This window comes from Fonsecaea pedrosoi (genome assembly GCF_000835455.1).
Source record: "Fonsecaea pedrosoi CBS 271.37 unplaced genomic scaffold supercont1.7, whole genome shotgun sequence".
Classification (NCBI taxonomy): Eukaryota; Fungi; Ascomycota; class Eurotiomycetes; order Chaetothyriales; family Herpotrichiellaceae; genus Fonsecaea; species Fonsecaea pedrosoi.
The window spans coordinates 2,192,781-2,216,572 of NW_013550609.1; the positions used below are offsets into that span (position 1 = coordinate 2,192,781).

At 53.4% G+C, this 23,792-nt stretch overlaps 7 protein-coding genes across 7 annotated transcripts; 3 read left to right on the forward strand and 4 right to left on the reverse strand.

Annotated features, from left to right (window-relative positions):
• Positions 1-216: 216 nt before the first annotated feature.
• On the reverse strand, positions 217-3,987 carry Z517_10849 (uncharacterized protein; the record flags this gene model as incomplete). The annotated part of the gene is made up of 1 exon (XM_013424458.1): positions 217-3,987. The coding sequence occupies one exon, from the start codon at positions 3,985-3,987 to the stop codon at positions 217-219; it is 3,771 nt and encodes a 1,256-aa protein (XP_013279912.1).
• A 278-nt stretch (positions 3,988-4,265) lies between these two features.
• Z517_10850 (uncharacterized protein) lies at positions 4,266-4,790 on the forward strand (the record flags this gene model as incomplete). Its single annotated transcript, XM_013424459.1, has 2 exons — positions 4,266-4,427; positions 4,491-4,790. The coding sequence occupies 2 exons, from the start codon at positions 4,266-4,268 to the stop codon at positions 4,788-4,790; spliced, it is 462 nt and encodes a 153-aa protein (XP_013279913.1).
• A 124-nt stretch (positions 4,791-4,914) lies between these two features.
• On the reverse strand, positions 4,915-8,980 carry Z517_10851 (uncharacterized protein; the record flags this gene model as incomplete). Its single annotated transcript, XM_013424460.1, has 4 exons — positions 4,915-4,946; positions 5,000-8,144; positions 8,195-8,766; positions 8,818-8,980. 4 exons carry the CDS (start codon positions 8,978-8,980, stop codon positions 4,915-4,917), a joined length of 3,912 nt encoding a protein of 1,303 aa, XP_013279914.1.
• A 710-nt stretch (positions 8,981-9,690) lies between these two features.
• Z517_10852 (uncharacterized protein) lies at positions 9,691-14,928 on the forward strand (the record flags this gene model as incomplete). The annotated part of the gene is made up of 1 exon (XM_013424461.1): positions 9,691-14,928. The coding sequence occupies one exon, from the start codon at positions 9,691-9,693 to the stop codon at positions 14,926-14,928; it is 5,238 nt and encodes a 1,745-aa protein (XP_013279915.1).
• A 525-nt stretch (positions 14,929-15,453) lies between these two features.
• On the reverse strand, positions 15,454-16,335 carry Z517_10853 (uncharacterized protein; the record flags this gene model as incomplete). Its single annotated transcript, XM_013424462.1, has 1 exon — positions 15,454-16,335. One exon carries the CDS (start codon positions 16,333-16,335, stop codon positions 15,454-15,456), a length of 882 nt encoding a protein of 293 aa, XP_013279916.1.
• Positions 16,336-17,280: 945 nt separating this feature from the next.
• On the reverse strand, positions 17,281-19,674 carry Z517_10854 (aminodeoxychorismate synthase; the record flags this gene model as incomplete). Its single annotated transcript, XM_013424463.1, has 1 exon — positions 17,281-19,674. The coding sequence occupies one exon, from the start codon at positions 19,672-19,674 to the stop codon at positions 17,281-17,283; it is 2,394 nt and encodes a 797-aa protein (XP_013279917.1).
• A 488-nt stretch (positions 19,675-20,162) lies between these two features.
• Positions 20,163-23,241, forward strand: Z517_10855 (UV excision repair protein Rad23; the record flags this gene model as incomplete). Its single annotated transcript, XM_013424464.1, has 8 exons — positions 20,163-20,253; positions 20,306-20,661; positions 20,717-21,247; positions 21,880-21,927; positions 21,989-22,061; positions 22,123-22,202; positions 22,259-22,996; positions 23,050-23,241. The coding sequence occupies 8 exons, from the start codon at positions 20,163-20,165 to the stop codon at positions 23,239-23,241; spliced, it is 2,109 nt and encodes a 702-aa protein (XP_013279918.1).
• Between the last annotated feature and the right edge of the window lie 551 nt (positions 23,242-23,792).

Consider the following 23,792-nt stretch of genomic DNA (forward strand, 5'->3'; position numbering starts at 1 on the left):
CGCGTGAAGACGCCGAAATCTCTACACCCTCTATAGGTGTATAGGTACAGGCTGCCAGGTAAGAAAAGAGGACAGACAGGTGACAGAGTGGTTACCAGGTGGAGTTGAGCGTGTGTACATGTACATGTACATATGTAATATGTAGATAGGTAGGTACGTAGGTACCTGTACTTATGTACAGTACATGCTCGATATATCGCCCAAACCCTTGTGCACCTACAACACCTGCTCGACCCTCCAGCCCGTCTTGCTCTTCACGTCCATGACCTGCCTCACCTTGACCGGCGGGAGAGGCCAGGCCAGAACACCCCCGGCACCCGACGTGACGGCACTGGCGCGCACGTCCACCGTGACCCAGCACTCCCTCCTACGCGGCGAACCTGGCAACTCATCGATCTTGGTCCGGGGCACAGGTTTGCCGTAGTTGATGAGAGCCGTGTCCCTGGCAATAAACGCCAGCTGCGCCGACGTGAGGGGCGCGAGCGGGAACATTCGCGTCTTGGGGATTTTCTTGTCAGCGTCGCGGTGCTGCGAGGGCGACGGTGTGATTGTGTGGGCCTGCGCACGTTGCAGGTGGCTGTAGCAGATGTACTCGGGCAGGTCTTTGACGTTGGCCCGCGCGAGGACCGACGATGGGTGGATAAACACGGCTTTCTCGTGCAGCGGAGCGGACGGGTGGTCGTGCAGGGGGACCAGGGGAAGATAGGGCACGTCGATCGTCCGGCGCGGGGTTTTCGCTGGACAGTCAGATGGTGGTTGCGGCGCCTTGTCGTAGCGGATGGCGATCTGGTCAATATACCCAGACGCCACGATCGTGTTGATACGCGTCGCCACTTTGCTCGAGGAGATCTTGGTCTTTCGGGACTGCGAGATGGTGGCTCTGGTGATAGAGCTGCGGTGGTTCATGAGTACCAGATGTTCCAGCTGATCACGCAGTTGAGCGACCTCGGCCATGGCTTTGGAACGGAGGAAGAGTGACTTGCACAGGGTCTCCCGACCAGATGGAGAGCTGTCGAGATAGACCGAGGCTGCAGTAAGGAGTTTCATCGCGTCCGAGGCTTTGTCGTTCTTGCTCAGCGTCGCGCGGGCACGACCATACTCTTGTCGGAGCTTCTCACGACGGTCGTCTTCCTGCTGTTTCTCGAATGTGTACACTTCCTGCTCGTCGTCATCATCACCATTGTTCTGACCGTGCGCTGACGAGGCTGTTGCTGCGTTCTTGTCATCGGTAAGGTTGAGTTGACCTTCTGTGATAAAGATTTCCGGCACCGCTATAGCAGAAACGAGTGCAAGGATGTGCCAAACCAAGTCTGTCTCACGGACGCACGCTGCCAGAATCTTACCGAGGCGAGGAGAGAGTGGATACATCGACAATCGTTTGCCCAGGCCTGTGATCGACCCGCTCACGGTCAATGCACCAAGGTTCTTCAACAGCTGCTCTGCCTTGTCCAGTGTCTGCGCGGCTGGTGGTGTCGGGAACGGAAATTCAGCGATCGGCCGTGGATAGGCGAACCCCTTCAACTGCAGTGCCACGCTCTCCGCGGGGGCCCTCAAGATCTCGGGCTCTGTATGATCGGGAAAGAATTGCTCATACACTGCTGATGAGTACAGCCGCCAACAGTGACCGGGCCCTGTGCGGCCTGCACGACCCGCACGCTGCTGAGCGCTGGCTTTGCTGATATAGTCGATCTCGAAGCTCTGGACTCCCGTGTCGAGATTGTATTTACGTTCCTTGCTGCGACCAGTATCGAAGACATAGCGTATACCAGGAATGGTCAAACTTGTTTCTGCGACGTTGGTTGCAAGAACGATCAGCCGCGCCCCAGGAGGAGGTGGCTCAAACACCTTTAGCTGTTCGGCGGTGGGTAGTTGGGAGTAGAGAGGGAGAATGTGAACAGAGGTGTATGGATCCTTTGAACTCGAATGCCCACGAGCTTGTGGAAGGGTTGTCTCGTCTCCAGCATCGTCCTCATCATCTGAAATCTCGAATTCCTTCTCTTCCGCTTCATCTTCTGAGTGCGTCAAAATTTCCATCTCGAAATCGTCCTCCGCGTCTTGCACTTTCACAGGGCCGAACTCGAAATCCTCAACCTCGAGGGGCGCTTCAGTCGCAGCAATTTCCACCCGAGGTGTGTTTGTCGTGGTCCTGCTGTCATTTCTTTGAGCCAGGAGTGCATTCAGTCGGTTGCCGACTTGCTTGATTTCGTTCTGGCCAGTCAAGAAAACAAGAATGCCGCCTCTGGGAAGTTTCCGGTGAGCTCGTCTGACCTTTTCGATCACCTCTTCCACGTAATCTGCTCGTGATCTCAAGGCAAAGTGTGTTGTTACACGGTGTTGGCGTCCTTCGGCTTCAACTATGGGAGGCCGTAGCGCGGCTGAGAAGAGCTTCTCGTGAAGAAAATCGCCGATGTTGAGCGTAGCAGACATGATGATCAATTTGAGTGGCGTTGGATTCGGATTGAATTGACTCTTCTGCATCCGCGCCGGGACGATTTTGCTCAGCATTCCAATCAGGATGTCCGTGTTGACGCTCCTCTCATGAGCCTCGTCGACAACTATCACGGAATATTTTCTTAACAGCAGATCCTCGGAGAGTTCACGCAGTAAGATCCCGTCTGTCATAAATTTTACAGCCGTGTTTGTCGACACCGTACTGTCAAACCTGATCTGATATGCCACCTTGTGGCCATGTTCCCCTAGCTCAGTACTGACCCGCTTTGCCATACTGACAGCAGCAACACGACGGGGTTGGGTGATTCCAATCATGCCCGGTGTTGGTCCTTCGGGCGCCCCGTAGCCGGCCTCGAAAAGAAATTGCGGAGTCTGTGTAGTTTTCCCGCTCCCGGTATCGCCCTTGATGATCACAACTGGGTTATTGTGGATGGCTTCCATAATTTCCTGTTCTCGTTGGAGAATGGGCAGTTGAGACCGGGATTCTTGTATATCCTGAGGTCGACTGACATGCACAGCGTGAGCTTTTCGATTAGGTACAGGATTCCGCTCCGGAGCTGCTGTGGGTGGTTTTGGAGGCTGGGTATCTGATTTTGTGGCGGGTTTGGGCACGGGTAATAGTTGTCCTTCGCCCGTCGTATAGGATGGCGTGTATCCGATGGATTGGTTTAATTGCTGGGTCGCCCATGCTTTGAAGGCCGAATTCCTTGGTTTTATTTCGTTACCATCTTCCTCTTCTTCGGCATCGGACATGTCTGTATCTTCTTCTTCTAAAGTATCCTCTGGGTTGCTCGATGAATCCGAAATTTCAGAACTTCTGCCTTCTCCCTCCTCTGAATCCTCTTCGTCCGAATCTTGCTCCTTTATACTCGGCTCAGAGTCGAAGCCTTCCCAGGGTAACTCCACGGGAACCTCGTCATCGCGGGGTCTGGCCCGTTTCTTGCTTTTGCGAGACTGTATGATAGGCAATCCATTCTCATCCAGCGCCAACGGCTGCGCAAGGCCACTTCCCTGTAGATGAGGTCTTCCAAGTGGCACCACCGGCTTCTCTGCGTTCTTCGTCTCAACAAAGGCTTCCCTGTGCTCGGCCTCGAAGGAGTCCTCGCTGTCGACGTCAGACTCCTCCGGCACCTCAAAGATCTTCTGCTTTTGACGCTTTGGACCTGGCCCTGAATCACTCCGAAACTCGCCAAACGTACGCTTGCCCAGATTCCCAGAGCTCTTTGCAACCACAGCCTCGTACTTTTCCTTCTCTTGCTCCAACTTCTGCAACAGGTCTAGAGTCTCATCCTTCCTCAGCTTGTTGTCGATGTACTTGTCCAATCTCTTCTGTTTCTTGCTCGAGATACGTGTCTGCTGGGATCTCAGTTCTTCTCTCAATTTTTGCCTTTTCGCCTCCCTCTCTGCCTTGCTCTGCGGGACGATAATTTCTTGGTTGGATTGTGGTGCAGCGGGGTCGGTCGCAGACGGTCCAGCTTGCGCCTTTTCGCGGGCGAGCACTTTGTGCTTCCGCTGGCGAGGAACGAAGCGAGGCATGTCAATCACGAGTCTCCAATCCTGGTAGTCATGAGGCTTCTCCCTGTCAGACTGGTCGTACAATTTCTTCGCATCGTTGTTGGTGCATGGAAATTGTTATGAAATCCCGGCAGAAAATCGTGGGCGGTAAAGCACTAATGGAAGGCGGTGAAGATGTCGACGTCACGTGAGGTCTTTCGAACTTCAGGCTCAACAGACTCTACATGGTTGATACCCTCCTTCATTTCAGGGGACCTGGGTCCTTCTAGCAGAGCACAGACTCACCGTAAGATTACAGTATGGCAGACATGGACGACGACACAAAGGTCACAATCCCTTTCCCCGCGTCTACAAAGCAGGCGGCAAAAGAGGTAAACGGTGTAAAAACCGATGTCATGTACATCTCGTTCGCCGACAAAATCATGATCACAATAACTCAGAACGGAAAACTCGGTCAATGGGTACATCTCCCCCAAGGGGGTGCTAGCTGATATTCTGGGTAAACGTGCTAATTGGCCCACCAGATCACTGTGCCACTTTTGAGCGACAACCCTACACACTCGGACCCTTACTTCCAGACGGGGCGCTCTGGAGAGGATGCCTTGCTACCGTCAACTCGCTTTTCGCCGCGAACACTGCTGGGTGCTGGTGGTACTGAGCGTGAAGCCATGGGCCACCTGTACGCTTCACAAATTGCTGATGCAATCATCACCAAGACGCCTGACGAACGCCGTAGCCTCATGCTTGGACTAGGGCTCGCCAAAGTCGAGCTCGAGCGAGATGTCTTTTCTCAGATTATTGACCTTGTTCTATCAGTTCTCTGAGGTTTGGAGGTTGGGGGTTTCGACCCGGATAGCATCGATCAGACAAGGCGATCTGGCATGCCAAATCCGTCTTTCGATTTTGGCGCCCGGCACCTCCGACACCTTGGTGGTATCTTGCGGACGGTTACGGCAGATCTCTTCCACAGAGGCGTTGATCTCATACTCCCCGTCAGCAAGTGTGACGATACCGAGGTTAGCTACACAAGTACCTCCGGGCTCAATGGCGGGATGCAGGGCACGTTGGAGTACTCCCGTCCAGAGGAACCGCTTCGTTAGATCCAGGGCGATGTTATGAGGTTGATACCGAAGAGCAGGCTGGAGGCGAAGGAGTAGACGCAGCGGCTCTTGCGTGTGATTCCGGATTGTGGCCGAAAGGGTTGCGAATACCTCGGTCTGGACGACGAAATGTGATCTTCCGATCTGTGTCACGGCTGTGCCTCCAGTGCCGTCTATATCTTGAGAATGTTCGTGCGGTTTGAGGGCGAAATCGATTTCGACGTGCTCGACTTTAAGGGCGTCCACCATCCGTGGACTCAATCTGACACCTTTTCTCAGGTCAATCTCTCCATGTCTACCTGAGCCTTCTTCCCGCCACGTGCCTCGTAGGCATTTTAGTAGCTCTTCGCGGTACCAGAACGACTCTCGGCTGGCCGCTTCTGCCTCTGCGCTCAGGTTGGATGTCGTTACCACAAATTGCTTCTGGACATCTAGGTTCGGAATTGGTGCATGAGGGTCCTGAATGAAAAGGCGAGGAACCAGCAAAATCACCCGGCTGACGTGGCCTGGTTGCAGTGTCTCGGTCACTGAATACGCATCCTCCCAGAGCTGATCGTCGGCAGAGTATTCGAAGTTCTGCTTCCGAGCTTGCAGTTCAATGTGAAGGGGCTGTGGCCAGACGTTCCGGAGATCCAGCGACAACATGCAGTATTGGCTGGCATCACGTCGAGACTTGAGCCAATTGGATAGCATAGATACGCTCGGCCCCCTGCCTCGATCATTTCCGGCTATCTTCCTTGATTCATCTGCACTTGGACCAGGACTCCAGCTGAAGTCACTGTGGATCGGATAGATATTGCATCGTGGTATTTCCACACAGCCATTGACTGTGACAGAGATGGGAAACCGGATTTGTCTGGTATAGAATGTTCCTTTTACTTCGGACGAGGGTGATCCAAGGTACGCATAGTTGGCTTGTACAGCGGCACTCACGAGGCCTGCTCGCCCAAAAATCGTCACACTGTATGCAATGCTCTGGCCAGCCTCTAAGATCTTGGAGGATATCTCATCGCGCTGATCCGTGATATACACAGCCGGGTGTACAGTGAGCTGGTTCTGGATCTCGTACATTTCCGCAGGGCTGAGGTCTTTGTTCGTGAGGGCCTCTTGCAACCTGGAGGTGACAGAGTCTTCTGTAGTGACAAGGACGAAATCTGCTGCCACGGTCTGGCTTTCATTGATGAGCGTGAGATCAAATACACGTCGCTCCCCCTCCAGCAGCATAATGGCAGGATCACCCAGGCTGTCGGATCTTGCGACAAGCTGAGGCTGAGAGCCGATGACCCGAAGCTTCAAGGGTGATGCTTCGGGTAGATCCAACGGGAAACCGGCACTCAGCAAGGACCCATCATTGTCAGCAGCCTGCGCTTTTCTAGACTTGACTCTTCCAAGCGCATTCTGCTTCGGGATCACAGCGAGTTTCCAATCATCACGGAAAATGAGGAAGTCCTGCTCATAGCAATTGCGCACGGTTGCTCTGCACCCGATGATTTGTAAATCGCCGCTTCCTGTCGGGGTGCCGCTGAGGGTGAAGATCTGGGTCGAGAAGGGACCCATCACGATACTGTGGCGTGAGGGAGTGAAATCACATCCTTCGCTCAGCAGGCTGATCTCCTCGATTTCGATGCCCACTTCAAGCGGATTCTGCAGGAGGACTGTAAATGTAGCTAGCTCCCCAGCTACCAGTACGGGAGCAGCTGCAACGGATTTGTCTTTCGCGAAAGGATTGTATATGAATGGATCTCGCACCGTTTCGACAAGGCCACTCCCACGGATGCTGAGGTCGCTAGGCTTGTGTGCAATAAGCTTCGCAAAAGAGCCTTGTTCCAAAACTTGAACATCTCGGACGAGGAAATCATCCCAGTATTCAGCACGGCACCCTTCGGCACCCAACCGCGAGGCTGCTGAAACGGCGCGTTTGAGACTGTCGAGAAGGCGTACTTGCTCTTCTGCAGAGACCAAGGGAACCGCATCCGTTGAATACTTGGGCATGGTGATGATTTGTTTTGCATCACGCAATATGGTCGACGTGAAATGGAGCCCGGCGGGGACATCGGGCAACGCTTCGCAAACAGTCACGCACGTTCGCAGCATTTCTAGTTTCAGCATGACGTCCCCAGAGCTGTGCTCGATTGCCCACAGTCTCGTTCTATTGTGGATGCTATCGATATCAGCAGGAATCCTCTGTGCTGGTGGGGGAACTGGTGGCAGAGGTACGCCGTATGCTCCAGCCGCCAGGTTCAGCATAGCTCTGGTGCCAATCATCATCTCCGGGAGGATACCCAGGAGGGCAGTGTTAAGAGGTGGCAGCCCAGCTGCTGGATGAATCCCGGCCTCGGAGGCACCGATTTTCCTCGCCTCGATCAGCCTTGGGGCGAATTGTTGCATGAGCTGCTTGAGATAGAAGGCATGTTTGCGATCCAACCCCAATATGGATAGACTCGCGGCGACTGCAACCAGGATACTCGTATGGTGTGATAAATTCCTGCTCGATTGAGCTTCTTGAAGCGTCTCAATCAGGATATTGGCAAGCCCAGCTTTGGAGATGGCAACAGTCTCTCCATTGGCGTGTTCTGAGTTCTCAGGCATCAAACTGCCGCCCGCCACAATCTGATTTAAGCCCTGTTTGTTCAATACACCCCCAGCGCGCTTCACATAAACAAGCATGTTCACAAGCCTGACACGACACTCTCTCAAAACGTCTTGCAAAGACCCACCCAGGTCCAGATTTGCAACTTTGGCATAGAGTTCAAGCACTGTCTCAACCATTGGCGGTAGCAACAGGGCCAATGTCTTTAGAGGGCCGCCTGACTTTGGCGCAACCTCAGCTTGAAATGCTCCGCTCCTATTAGGTAGAGAGCGACAGATTTGCGGCACAGTAAAACTCATTTCGGACCATGACAGAAGGAGCATGCAGATGAGGAGGTGTTCCAAGGCCTTTGCATGCCACAGATGGTCTTGACCATTTTGAGCTATAGCGGCCCCTTCGGCGAGGTAGTTCATTGCCTCCGTCCACGAGCCACATTGGAGCCGGAACATGCCTCGAATAATATTGAACCGCCCCCTTGATGTGTCGCTCTAAACACCGTTTAGCAGACGCTTATATCAGGCGGCAGAAGGAAGATTACCTGCTGGTCCGAGCCAATCGAAGTCGGCAACGGGCTTGGAGACTTTGTGGATACGGGCGTAGAGTTTCTGTCCCCTGGGGTGGGAGATGTGCCAGCGCGTCGAGGAGTTTGTGAGGTAGCACCTGGCACCATACTGATTGGCTGACCTTTGAAGTCATTAAGTATCAATTCGACGCCGTGAAGGAATTGCCGTGAAATAGTGCCCATTACCGCGTGGGAGGCACTCTCAACATCAGAGTCTGACATGCTGAGAATGTCACTGGGGAGAGAGGCTGGAGGTTCTGGACCACAGAAAACAAGACGGCGAACGACCAAGCCTGGGCTTGAGGGCAGCTGCTCCTCGAACCCGGCTCTGATAGAGTCAAGCGTGGCAGAGACGCCCGCCAAACTCGCGCCATCTGCTTCTGAGGAACGGGCTGGTTCATTTATAACTCTTTCGCCATCAATCAGTCCCAGGAGCACCTGGCAACGCGAGTTCGTCTCGAAAGGAAAAAGGTGCGGCCGTCCTATTTGTTGATTTGCTGAGATGTCGTAAAAGATACACCCATTTCCTGCAGCGGACGCGTTTGCAGCTAACAGCCAATATGAGTTTTATACCCGTGAGAGCAGCTGTTTGTGCGTACCTTCAGGAGAGGCAGAGGAGTCCACGACTCGACGCTCCACAGTCGCAGCATTCTGTAAAGATTTGATAAATTCCTGGAAACGATCTGGCGTTATCGGCCCAGCAGGAATACATAGCACGTTGACCTGTGCAGCAGCTGTAGGTAGGAAAGGGTGGTAGCCCATGATGACATGGTGGCAATGGATGGACGTGGAATCGCCTCAGTGACACAGGAGACCGTATGAAGAGGTTCGAGTCCGGTCCTTCTGTACTCAACAACACCAATGGCGGTAAGACAAGGTATATCCAACGCTTTCAAGAGGCACAGGAGGCGTTGTATGGAGGATGAGGTTGATGATACCAGACGATGGCGATGAGGTTTCCAGGCTTAGGTAAGCGACTACCTGCCCAATCGCAAGGCATGCCTAATGGTCCCTCCTCCTGAACGGGACCCCCTATATTGGCCGTCATAATAGCCCCGGTTGTTCTTCGGGGCCTCGTCGCGGTGGCGAACAACGCTGCCTGCGGCTCCTTACGCGGGAACTCGTAACCCCATCGACGTCAGCCTTGTTGCAGCCTCGCGTAGACATTCTGTTGCCCTCCTGCATGAGTCGTTCAAAACACCAACCACTGTTTCTCTATCCTTCTCCGCCTTTCCTACGTATCTTCCGTCGGTATCACCTAGTCGCACTAATTCCTCCCTTATAGGCTTTGTCCTAAGAAATGTCCTCCATGCGGGTCATCCATTCACATCGATGACATTCATCACCACCAAGCCTTCTCAGCACGGACCCCGAAACCTACATCGCTGCTCCAACCCCGCCGCTTGTCTCTCTGGTCTTCCTACACCCAGAACTGTTCGCTTGAGCTGACAGTCGAAATACCTGGTGGCACAATGGACTTCGATGCACTGCGTGCGCGCACGCTGCGGTCAGGCGCCGATGAGGAGGCTGTAACAGTCAACACAAGGGCTTTGATTGACAAAGTGTTGGCTAGGTATTCTGGAGAATGGACTGTGTTGCGAGAGTTGTTGCAGAACGCGGCAGATGCATCAGCAACAAAGATCACTATCAAGTTCGAGACGCTGCCCTCAGCCACGGTTCCTGTCCCCACTGATTCCTCAACATCAAGTCTTTTGAGGCATACGGTGCTACATCATACTTTAAAGAGACTGGTCGTGACAAACAATGGACAGCCATTCAACGAGAATGACTGGAACAGGTTGAAGCGAATTGCAGAGGGAAACCCAGATGAGACCAAAATTGGTGCATTTGGGGTTGGGTTTTATTCCACGTTCGCAGACTGCGAGAACCCTTTCGTCTCCTCCGGAAAGGAGGCAATGGCATTCTTTTGGAAGAACAACTCGTTGTTCACGCGGCGGTTACAACTACCAGACACCGAGTCCTCCACAGACACAAACTTCGTCCTAGACTACCGGGACACCACATCTCCGGTCCCTCCTTTGCTACCTCTGGCACAGTTTCTAGCGAACAGTCTGACCTTCGTTGGACTAGAAAATATAGAGCTTTGGCTCGACGAGTGGAAGTTGGTGTCCCTGCAGAAGAAGACATCCCCGAGTTACGACGTACCAGTCCCTCGGGACATTGAGCCCAAAACGAGTGAGGGCTTCATGAAAATTACAAAGGTTTCCAAAGAAATTGCACAGATTGATGGCCAGTGGATGAGCGTCATTGGCTGGAAAGCCACAAGGGACACGGTTCGGTCAACCGAGAAAGACTCGGCTCCCTCCCTCCGCAAATTCTTCTCCCGGCTGGCGGGAACAGTCCAGGACGAGAGCCAGACAGAAGTAAGACCTGATCGCTCGGTCGAGGCTGATCAGTTGGCGACGAAAGTGTCTGCCACGGTCTTTCTGAATGTGAACACGGCCACCATCAAGACATTTACAGGCCAGAAATTCAATGAAGAGCTGGAACGGGCAACCAAGAAACCACCTCCAAAGTTCACCAAACTCGCCATCCTGACTGCTCCCTATATAGAGGATGCCAGCCTTGCGAAGGCGTCCGCTGCCGGTGATGTCTTTGGCACGGTCCTGCCAAGCAGGGGTGGTAAGATATTCATTGGCTTTCCCACGCATCAGACGACTGGGTTGAGCGCACACATTTCCGCGCCCTCTGTCATTCCAACCGTTGAACGCGAGTCTATCGATTTGAACGCCAGATATGTGAGGACGTGGAACATGGAGATGCTTCGTGCTGCCGGTATTGTCTGCCGCGTTGCATGGTCCTGTGAGATGCAAGAGCTCAAGGAAAAGACCCTTCGAGAAGCCAATGGCAGATCCAAGATCCGTATGGAAGAAGTGAATCCTTTCTTGGACGAGGCAATCACTACATTCAAGAATTTTACCTTTAAAGAGTCAACACCTTCAGCTTCGATCGGCCAGCTCCTTGAAGATGCTTTCTGGACATGCAGTAAGAAAGCATCCATTGAGGTGGTTTCCACATGCGGAGTCCTTCCCACTCACGACGTCCGTATCGCTCCCAAGGATCTGAGTTTCATGGAAGGTATTCCCATTCTTCCCGAAAAATTGGCTTCTGAAGCCAATGTGTTGGTGTCCAAGCTGGTCGACTTCGGTCTCCTAACTGAAGTCACCGTGACCGACATCAAATCTGCACTCGAGTCGAGTCCTCTAACCACTGCGCAAGTGGCCGAGTTTTTGAGCTGGCTCACAAAACAAGCAACCCGGGGAAAACTCGATAAGCCTACCATATCAAATCTACTGGCGGTCGCTGTAGCAAACGACGACAGCCCGGAGGGAAACAGAAGGCCACTTCTTCAACTCGGAGAAATCCGTCATTTCTTGAACCCCAGCCGAACACCCGTCGACTTCCCAGTCCCTCCGTCAGTAATGCCTTTCAAGTTCACAAAGGGCATGGGCAAGCACGAGCTAGAAAGCCTCGGATGGGAGGAGCTGCAATTGGTGACATGGGTACGCTGGCTTATCGCTCAATCTGGAAATCGTCAAGTCCTTGCCGAAAACCAGGACATGACAAAATCTGCAGAATTCAGCTCGCAGGTTTTGCCTCTCCTTTCGAAACAATGGGATTCGCTCAGCCAACCCTCGAAGTCCTCGTTGGTAGAATTACTCGTCAAGCACACAGTTATCCCAACGAAATTTGGGATGAGAAAGCCGGGTGACGCCTATTTTCCGAGTGTCAAGCTATTCGATGATTTGGCGATAATCGAAGGTCTTGGGAGTGTCAAGGACAAGTTCTTGCTGGCCCTGGGAGTGCGCAAGACCGTGGAGTTGGGAGTGGTCTTCGAGCGACTGTTGGCACTGGAACCCAAATCCGCCAAAACCGTTGGCAGCGCGAAGCCACAGTGGAGTCACGTCGATCTGATCAAATATCTGGCTTCTGTACGTGACGACATCCCCTCGGCCGATATACAAAAGCTCAAAAACACCCCTATCTGTCCCAGCCAGCTCAAGGGCAAGGACGGAGGCGAGTCTACAGAACGCTACAGAGTAAGCGAGCTGTTCGAGCCACGGCACGATCTGCGCGAACTCGGGCTCCCTGTCCTGGCTTGGCCCGGCCCCTACCGAAGTAACACGCCCGAAGGAAAGTTCTTGAACGCGCTCGGTCTACGCACCACGCCTCTGGTCCCGGAACTGATCCAGATCATGGCGGAGGCGGGCAAGAAAGGACCCAAATATGATCTTGACCGCCGAGATAGAGCGCTGGCGTATTTCTTGTCGCACCACCACGCTCATGGCTATGGTTTGTTTGATTATCAGAGCATCATGCTTCCGTTCTTGCCGCTTGAGAACAAGCCCGACCAACTTGCAACTCCAACGCAGTGCTTTGCGAATGAAGGCGCTGCTTTACTCGGGTTTGATATCCTAAAACGAGATTGGATTCCACATGCCACGAAATTCGGCGTTAGGGAGCATCCACCCATGGATCTCTGCATCAACATCCTTTCTAAAAGACCACCAGTCACATTCCACGATGCTCGGGCTATCTTTACATATTTCGCGGGCCGGCTAGCAGAGATCAACACTCACACCGTGTCGAGACTGAATGTCATGGATTTTATTCCCATCTTTCCCAAGAACAAGGAGAAGTCGGCACCCAAGCTTCACACATCACCTCGAACCTGTTTTCTAGGCGAAAGTGAGGCGTTCGGGGAGATCTTCCATTATGTCGATTTCGGCGCTGAAGCGAACTCGTTTCTCATCAGATGCGGTTCCAAGCAAGAGCCTTCTAAACTAGAAATTGCACAGATCCTTGTGAGGGAGCCTGCGCGGATTTCTGCAACTTTCCGCAATGCCGAAAAATACATGGCACTGCTCCGGAGCATGGCTGAAGCTGCTAAAACCCTGAAGAGGAACAAAGACCTCTGGGCAGAGATGAAGAAGGCACCATTCCTTCTTGCAAGCAGGGAACTTCCCCCAGCGGCGTCGTCGGCAGAGAAGCGGACGGGCTCAGCCGACGATTCCGATAATCTCGACGAGGAAGAGGCCCTGGGAATCCGCGAATTTCAACTATGCAGTGCCGAAGATGCTATCATCATTGACGATTACATCAACTACAACCTGTTCAAGGCAAGCATCCTAGCAGCACCCCAGGAAGAAAGTCTCGAGGACTTTTACTTTGCACTAGGATCCCCATTGCTCAGCTCTCTAGTGGAAGAGGCCGCTCGACACGGCCCTAGAGCGCACGACCAGAAGCCCGCAGAGAAATTGCAGAAACAGATATTGGAAAGATCGACGCTATTCCTACATGAGCAGCCACCAGACACCATCAAGCACGACGCAAAGTGGTTGGAGAAGAATCTCCAAGTCCAGCTCGTGTCATCCATCTCTTTGAGAAGATCATTGCGTGGAAGAAACGTCAGTCACACGGAAAAGCGGACGGCTGTAATCACAGCGGTCAACAGAGAGTACACCTTGTGGATTACAGGTGCAAAGCCAGACCTCTATCAAGTCAGCCAGGCTTTGGTCCACATCTTGCTTACGAGACCCAAATTACATTCTGCGATCACTCTAGAAATGTTGTTGAAGACAGACTTGCTTGACCTCCGCGCACGAGGTTTCAATGTTTCTCGCATTCTGCGACAGAAGGCGGCAGAGGCTCGGCTTGCTGAGAGTAAGAGACAACAAGAACTTGAGGAGCAACAAAAGAGGATTGAAGAGGACGAAAGGGCGTGGCGAGCGTCTCAAGAGCAAGCTGCTAAGGATAAAGCTCCACGCAACTATGTCCCCGGTGGGTTTCCAGACTCACCCGACAGTAGAGCGCTGGCAGGTCCGGAACCCAGCACGCCCGCTCCAGTTGGCAATGAGGACATGCGGAAGCATGGTCGTAATCTGTTTTCCAATCTGTCGCGTCAACTTGGACTCGGGAACAACCGTCACATCCAACAGATGCTCGGTCGCAGTGAAGATGAGCCTCGAGCGATCACAGGCGGTGAAACGGCTGACCTCCCTCCTCCCTATCAATACGACCAACAGAGTGGTCAGACCAGGTCGGCTGGATCACCAGTCACCGCTCCCCATCAACTCCGCGAGAATCTTCTCACTGCCATCAAAAAGTCCCGTGCTCACAACTCCTCGGGGTTATTCAGTCGTGGAGAAACCAATGTCCTTCAAGAGACCAAATCCTACTGCGACGAGCACCCTGCCCATGATCTCACTTTTGTCGCCGAGATCAAGGATGGTATCCAGTGCTTTCTCTCGCCTTCGTCTGCGGGCAACTCCTCCCAATTCCTCCAACAGCACTCTTCTGGGCTAACGGCATTTGCCGGCCTTCTGAAATCGATAGGAGAAGTGTTTTCCCTCAGCCCACGCACGCTGAATATCTTTTTCGAAACATCGGGAAAGACCATCGGCTTCAACAGGAACGGAAGCATATTCTGCAATTATCGGTATTTTGAACAACTGCATGAGCGAAGCATGGCCACAGCGGGGAAAGATGGATACAGTGAGGCTTTTGTCTACTGGTGGGTGATCCTCTGTCATGAGCTGGCGCACAACCTTGTCGGCGATCACAGTTCAGATCACAGCTATTACACCGAGGGTTTCGTGGCTCAGTACTTTACCAAGGTGGTCACGACTTTAGGAAAGACCCAGGCACCGCAAAATGCAGGTATAGAGGCCCCTCTCGTCGAGATATGAACGGACGATTAGAAGGAGGGGCCGTTTGAACAGGGTCAGGTTGGGTGGTATCGGCCGGGACTAGATGCCTACGGCTTTTGTTGTTCTCGAAGGTCAGCACGAGCGTCGGACCTTTATTTACTGTCGGCGCAAGAACTGGGAGGCAAACGACTCTTCTCCAGGTACTTGATAGAACAGAGGATGGGGTAGTTGAAATGTGTGTCCATCCTCGAAGAATCTCCAGGTGTATAGATTATGCACAAGACTAGAAAAGGCAATGAGAGCACATTATTCCTCTTTCTCCCAAGGAGAAAGAATCAGACTTGCAGGCTCTATTCAAACAGATGACACCGTCCCAGCTCTTGGTTTCGGGCACATTTTCTATAAACATCTCATTTGGTTCCTGGGTATAATGTAGCCAAGCAAGTTAATTGCCATGTGCGAGGAGTTTGCGACATCGTCTGTAAGTGTCCTGAGTCGACGGATAGATCTACGGAGAGGTCGCAAACAGCCCTCAGACTCTTCCTCCTCCTCTGCTTTGGTCTTTTACTTCCACGCGAGCATCTCGCACTGTATCCCGGCCATCCAGGCGTCTTCGGTCTCAGCCCACTTGTGGACGGCGTCCAGAGTCTGCTGGATCTCGTCCTCGGTGATGCCCGCGTCCAGCCAGCTCTGGCGGAATAGGTCGCCCTGCTTCAACTGGCCCGCGGCGCGCCAGGCCAGCCACTTCCTGGTCTCGGGGCCGGCGAAGACGGAGGCCCCGGCGCCGATGCGGACCTTGCGGGCGTCGTCGGTGTCGAAGCCCACGCTGCGCAGCAGGGCGGGCATGCTCGTGGCGGGCGAGTCGACATCGTCAACGTTATCGGCCGTGACGCCGTGGCGCACAGCGCGCGCCGCGTTCTGCACCCACAGGCGATCGAGGCCCGAGGCGCGCGGGTAGAAGTGCTGCTCGGCGCCGTCGCGCGTGGCCAGCACGCCGCCGGGCTTGAGCACGCGGCGCATCTCGCCCAGCGCACGGCACGCCAGGTCCAGCGGCACCATGTGCCCGATCACCTGGGACGCGAAGACGACGTCGAACGTCTCGTCCGCAAACGGGAGCCGCTCGAGCACGTTGCCCTCCTGGAACACGACGCTGCCGGGGCCCGAGTCGGGGATCTTGGTCTCTGCCGCCGCCGCCACGGCTCTGGCCTTCTCCAGCACCTCCGCGGAGATGTCGATGCCCACGGTCGCACCTGCGCTAGCGTACCTGGCCAGTCCTGTCGTGATGGTCCCGGGCCCGCAGCCCACGTCGAGGATGTGGTCCGTCGTCTTGATGTGGGCGAGCAGGAAGCCGGCGTCCGACTCGGCCGTGCGCGTCAGGTGCGTCGCCACGGTGTAGTTGGAGTGGCCCTGCGTGTAGCTTTTGTTCGGGTTGTTTGGTTGCGCCATGCTTTCTTTCTTTCTTTCTTTCTTTTGTGTACCCTTCTCACTCGCTCTCTTGTAACTGTGTGTCGTCTTTCTCCCTCTTGTAAGTGTGTAGAGACCAGCTTGAGGTTTTGGCCTTGTTGCGACCCGAGCGACGCCCCAGGAATTTTTATACTTCCTCGAACCCAGCCGATTCTTGCCCCTATTAGAAGGCTGAACCAGTGCAACAGTTCCCCCACACAGAGGTTGACATCCCCCAAGAATGGAGATAGGGGGCCTTTTACGAGCACAGAACCCCGGGACCGGAGGGACTTTGACCGCCCTTGCATAAAATCCGGGCCGGTTAAGGAGACGGTAACGCGTCGTCCCGGTCGGCCTTCGGTGGAACGATCTCCGGCAGGGAGAGAAGCGACCTTGGAATTCAAGACCTGCAGGGACCAGCACAGGGCGGCTAGCCATATTTCTCGACGCCCGGAATTACTGTACTCGATGAAGAATGGTAGGTGAGTAGGTGAGAGATGGGGGAAGATCGTCATGGCGGGTCCCGGATTGTTCTCCTGCGCTGCGAGGTCTTTGGCTTGTTCTGTGGGTCTGTGTTGAAATGAAAACAGATAGAATGCATGAATGAACGAGTAGGTGCATGAGTGAGTGACTCTCAAACAAAGGCTCTTGTATTCCGCTGCCCTTGCGAGTGCTGTTGATTGAACTTGATATCCCGTTATCCCACGGACGACGACGATTGCCCATCCAAACCATTCCGAAACATCTCGCATCAGAAAGCAAGGAATTCCTCCCAATAGTAACTCTGCAACCTGGCTTGTTGAATTTGCCAAATGTGCTGCTGTAGCGACAATGCTTATCAAACCCTTTTCCTCTTCCCAAAACCGCAAATGTTGAAAAGTCCCTGTCGGTAGTTTATCCCACCCTTTCAGCCATTGGCACCTCCAGAAAAATGTACGCTCAAATTCATCAGTTCATTTGAAAGCCTCGTAAAACACTGTCCAGCTTTGTCATCATTTCCTCCCATTCCTGCTCCTCGTCGCTGAGCACAGTGATCGCTCCGCCGGCTCCAATTCGCCATTTCATCATCTTTTCGCCTGTACTGTGGTCCATCTCTGTCTGGTCGTCGTTTGAGAAGGCGGTGCGTATACACACTGACCAAGCGCCGTTGCCACCAACATCCATGTACCCGATAGCCCCGGAGTAGACACCACGCTCTCTTTGCTCCAGACGGTGGAGGATCTCGCAGGACCGCTTCTTGGGGGCTCCCGTCATACTGCCCGGTGGCAGCGTGCGAGTAAGTGCTCTCACGCCGTAACTAGTTATCTCTTTCGCGTGTTCGCTGGACTTCGGACCCGCTGTTGGGGAATGTGGAACGTGGGCACGAATGTGCGAGACGAGCGAGTAGACCGTTTCTGACTCGACCACATCACATAATTTGACCACCTCAACTTTCGCGTCACGGCCCACGGTGCTGTATAGGTCATGCCGGATAAGGTCTGCAATCATCAAGTTCTCGGCGCTTTCCTTCGCAGACGACAAGATCGCAATAGCTTTGGCAAGGGTCGTCTCTGGAGTTTTCTTGACCGTTCCTTTCATGGGGATCATGTCGATAGCGCCGTTCTCGGCAGACCAAGAGAGGAACTGCTCGGGCGAAGACGAGAGGATAGTGGTTTTGTGGAGGCGGACGAATGATGCAAAAGGAACAGGGTTGTGTTGTTGAATGTTGTTGTAAAGCAGCCAGGAGCCATCGGGGACAGCAGGTGTTGTGACAGTTGCCTCAGTAGTGAGACATAGTTCGTATGAGTTGCCAGCGAGAAGCTCGGCTTGACATTCGCGAATGCGAGAAATATACGTGTCGTGGTCCGGGAGGGCAAAGGTTGTCGAGGACAAAACCTGGCGCAATCTGTCGGTTTCAGAACGACTCAAAGCTGCTGTTACTTGGGATAGAGGCATAGTACGCAGCTCAGCGGCTACTTCATTGACCCAAGCGCTGTCGTTCTTCCTTATTGACTGCACGTGAGCCATCCCGGTATAATGATCAAAGACAATACTGCGTTCCACCCAGAGGAGGCTGAGCTCAGGCGTGGAGATCGGTATTCTGGTGTCTTCTGGCACATCAAGATGCAATGATGCTGTTCCAAATTCATACGACAGAAACCCCATGAAGCCACCCCTGAATGGGACTTCAGATGCAGCATGTTCTCGAAGAGTCTTGCTAGCAAGAAAAGCTTCCAGGCTTTCCACCAAATGTTCGCGAGCGAGCCGGTGATTGGTAGCAGGGCCGGACCCTTGTGAGAGCGTAGCACATCCGCCAGTATATTCCAAGTGAAAACTGCATTCGTCGGGGAAGGCGTATATGCTGTATTGACCCCTTTTGGTCGACTCCAGCATCACAGAAGCATTGGGCGGTGATCTTTGATGGCATAGATTGGCAATAGCCCTGCTCCCGAGCGGTAGATGTAGGGTGTTCTGACAGATGGTGCCGTTGCACGACTTTGAGAGTAACTCTAACTTTTCAGACAAGACAGTGCTCTCACAAGCAACAGCCAATTCCGCAAAACTGCGAGAAGGGGCCTCTGTGGCAGACTCAAGATCTCGATGGACAGCGTTGTGTTTTCTTGTACCATCCCACCACTGTTCGATGACCGTTTGGCAAGTCAAACTGGACTTGCACGATTCAGGGTGAAACTGGAAACCGTGAAACGCAAAGTGCTTGTGTCTGACTGCCATGACCCAGCCATCGCTATCCCAGGCCAGGACCTCCAGATTGTTGCATGTCTGGTATGGCGATAGTTCAGCCAAAGGGTCGAAAGGGCCTGACACAGTAGATGGCAGACTGCGTAGGGACAACATGCTCTCGCTCGAGGCAGAGGAACTTGGACGACTCGGGGATCCATTTCGCTTGAATGATCTCAGGTGAGCCCCTAAGCTATTGTAGTTTGTAGCAATAATGCTGCCTGAACGACAGAAGATATCCGTATCGGTGTGATATATCACCTTAGCGTGTCCGTGGCATGGCAGATCCAGGCGCACAACGGGGATTCCATGCTGAACACATAGGCTCTGGAAACCTAGACATATGCCCAACACTGGAATATTGTCTTTGGCGGCACAGGCCCAGACCTTGTTGTAGAGACCAACATCTGACTCATTATGTGGATTTCCCGGACCAGGACCAAGGACTATTGCATCGAACCTGGCAAAGAATGCCTGCGGAGAGCGGTTGAATTGGGTCGGGATATCACAATCGATCTTGACCACAGTGACTTCGACTTGGAGGTGCTCATGAAGAAGAGCAACTATATTCTCTGCGAATGAGTCGTAGGCATCGACAAAGAGGATCGACCCTTGAGATGGCATGGATACCGTCTAAGCCAGTTTGATTGAAGTAGAGAAATTGTTCCTTTCACTTATTGGAGAACGACAAATAGTGGCACAGTCATAGACCCAAGCCAGAGACACCAAAAGAAACCATGGACAGAGTAGAAACAGACAAGTAAAAGAAGACCTACCTCCCCCTGTCTACGAAAACAACCATCGGGAGAAGATGGCGATCTCACAGTCATTCCGACCCGTTTTGATGCTGCGAGGATGAAATTTTGACAACGAATCAAAATGTTTTACCGGAGGCGCCAAGACGATCATCTGCTCCGCCGTAGCGAAACATTAACCGCCACGCCCTTTTTGGACACAACCACATGCACTATCCCGGCCAATCTTCACACCCAATAGATGGCTCATATCAGAAAACAGTGAAGTGTGCGTGGAAAAGGACACGATATTGGCGCCGGTGGGCTTCTTCAAGACCCGCTCAAGATGACCACACCCGCTCTCGAGAATCAGCAATCATGGCCGACCTCAAAGACGACCTGACCGAGAAAGCCCACTTCGACCCTAATTGGATCGCCTGGAATGGAGGGACCTTACACTCGAATAATGGTGAGCGACGAGCTACTTACGGTGTTCTGGCCACTGACTTCTTTTCTCCCAGTACTCTTCTATTTCGCGACGTCCCCATTCTTTGATCATGTCTCGGGCAACCAGTCGCTCTTCACCCAGTGGGCGGGCACGCCAAACCAGAATGACATCCTCGGCACGAGGGCGAAATTTGAGGCCAACCTGCGACATCAGCGCGGTATCCAGTATGTCGTCGAACATGATCCTCTGGAGGAGCAAGTTGTCCTGGACGGACCGAACGGGCCCGAGAAGTCCAATGTCTGGGTTATTCGCAAGCAGAACCGTGAAAATGAGCGAGACGACAGCATTACGATCTTGGGCTACTACTACATTGTCAACAACGTAATCTATCAAGCGCCTTCAGTTGCCAGCGTTCTGAACTATCGTCTGGTACGTCCGAATCCTATATTTCGAGTTGACGCTGTATTGACTTGAGCCCATGTAGCTGAATACGGTTTCCGCGCTTAGCAAAGTATTCACAGCTCCAGCAGACCTATCCTTCTTTTCAGTCGCTCATGGCCATACTTACCATAAACCTATCCAGCAGTCGGCACCACAAAATATCCTGAGTGCCTCACAGCAGGGTAATGAACCACCGCCAACACCAGGATCAGCACCGGCGCCTCAGCCTGCTACTACCGAGAAAGCTGCAGCCCCTCCCGAAGCACAGGAGGAAACCAATGGCGGGAGTCGAACAGCTTGGGATGCGCTTCGATTGACATTGCAGTTCGGCAAGGAATACGTGGATGAGCTTCCACTAGTGGGCGAACCAGGAAACTTCCGATTCTCGAAGAGCAGAGATGCCAATATGACAGCTGGCCAGACCAGAGGTCAAGGCCTAGCCACTCCTACCGGAACCCCTAGTCAATCCCGAGCAGCTTCGGCCATGCCTGTGACATCTAGCAACCAGCCTGCGGGTACCAAGGGCACTAGGGCGCCAGAAAAAATTGTGACGCTATCTGAGGGAGCAGCAAAGGTGAAACGGAGAAAGAGTAAACCAGGCGAGCCCAGCCCATGAGGCTCCAGCGGTGTAGCCGTGCGCGTACACTTCAATCGGATGATAGGAGGTGTGATACACGCCGCTACACAGATGCATCTCTTTGGGTAGTGAATTGATTGCAAAATCAAACAAGCTTGATGACTGCCTAGCCATTCAGTCGATCAGAATACATCAACAGTAGCAGACACCTGTCATAGCAAACCTGACAGGGCCAGGGGGGTTTGCGGTCACGTGGACTCCAGTTTTACAAGGCTCCCTCATGTGGCAGGCAGCGCGAGGCAAGCGTCACCAGCCTGCGACCTGCGACCTGCGATTTGCGACCCTTGACGCTTGTCCCCTTCGCCGCATTTGTTCATCTTGTCTTTTACCTCAACTTGAACATCCCTCCCAAAAAAAAAGAGGAATCAGGCCACTCATTTTCTTTGAGTGCCATCTTCGTTATCTTGACTTCTTTCTTATCAACTGAACCCTAGAGTCCTCGACCCTGTGACATTCCGCTGACCGAGTCCAAACACTTTACTGTGTGTGGCGGGGCAAGATGAAGCTCTCCTTCAGAGTCCGTATATCTAGTCCATCGCTGGTTCGACAGTCCCTAATGCCCGTGACAGGATCTCAAGCAGCAAAAGTTCACGATCGATGCCGAGCCATCGGACACAGTACGCATTTTGCCCTTCCCCAACTACCTGAAGCAGACACAGGCTTACCCCATCTGGTCAGATCGCGCAGGTGAAAGAGAAGATTGCCGCAGAGAAAGGATGGGAGTCCTCGCAGCAGAAACTCATCTATGCTGGTATGCAAATCCCTCCGCCTCCTCCATGCGATTCCCCTTGAGATATCTGACCTCCAAACAGGCAAGGTCCTCGCCGACGCCAACACTGTCGAATCATACAAAATTGAGGAAAAGGGTTTCATTGTTTGTATGATATCAAAGGTTGGTCTTCATGCTATGTTTAAAGCTATAGTGCACTGATGGCGTGTTCACTTTAGCCAAAAGCTGCTCCTGCGGCCAAGTCTGGCAGTCCCTCTACGCCAGCTCCGTCAACCTCGACCTCGACCTCCACACCCGCCGCACCAGTTGCTCCTCAACCCAACCCGTCTACAGTTTCAAATCTACCCTCAACGCCCACGCCTGCCCAAAGCACAACCACGTCGGCCGCCGCTGGATCTGGCTTCAACGACCCATCGGCGTTCCTGATCGGGAATCGCAACGAAGCGACCATTCGTGAGATGGAGGCCATGGGATTTCCCAGGCCAGAAATAGACCGTGCACTACGGGCGGCTTTTTTCAACCCAGATCGAGCCATCGAGTATCTGCTGAGTGGTATCCCCGATAACATTCAGTCGGAGCAAAGACAAGCGGCCACGGGAGCCACCGCATCGAATCCGGCATCACCCCCTGCACCCCAGCCTGCTCAGCCTGCTCAACCCGCCCAGCCCGCGCAAGCCGCCTCGCCTACTGGGGACGAGCCCATCAACTTGTTCGAAGCGGCAGCACAGGCCGGTCGGCCAGGAGGTGGAAGAAGAGCCCCAGCAGGAGGTCAAGGAGGGGTAGCGACAAACATGGATTTCCTGCGAAACAGCCCGCACTTCCAGCAACTCAGACAATTTGTCCAGCAGCAACCTGCGATGCTCGAACCTATCTTGCAGCAACTTGCCGAGGGTAATCCCGAGCTTGCACAGATGATCGGTTCAAATCAGGATCAGTTCCTTCAGCTGCTGGCGGAGGTGAGTACAAGAGACCAGGTTTCGAAACCGGCGGGGCTGACTTGACTCTGTAGGATGCTCAAGATACTCTCCCGCCTGGAGCAACCCAGATCCATGTGACCGAGGAGGAGCGAGACGCTATCGAACGGCTCTGCCGGCTTGGCTTTCCCCGTGATCAGGTCATCCAGGCCTACTTTGCTTGTGACAAGAATGAGGAACTAGCTGCGAACTTCCTCTTCGAGCAGCCTGATGACGAAGAGCAGTGATTCTGGGAATTCCATCGCCATTAGCGCCATATCATCACAACTGGGGTTTGAACTCGAAAGCGGAGTTCTGGTGGCGTGCGCAATACTTCTTTGGATGGTCTACGTCTGACATCAGGAGTCGACGACCGATTTGGTCGCTCATGAGCATGAGGAGAGAGCCTTTCGAGCCTTTTGATGGTGATAATGGGGGTATGCTAGAGGCAACGACAGAGATGATCATGTGCTGGGAAGCCCACGCCAGTTATGCATATTCCAGGACATAGTGCAAGTTCACCTCCCGGTGCCAGTCAAAGTCCCATAGCTAGTCAAGCCAAGTTTTCATGTCTGATGGAGCAACCAAAAGGCAAGCAAGCGGGCGACATGGGCTACAAGCTCCAGGCCCGAGACAATCCACCCTACAACACTTCCTGCAGGTAGATCAAAGGAATGAATGAAGAATTACCCCGTCGACCATCCGCCAGGCAATTTAAGGCACTTTGTTTCAATCCCCTGAATTGGAAGTAGAGACTTGTGACATCTACAGACCACACCAATCGCAGTCGATTGCGCAT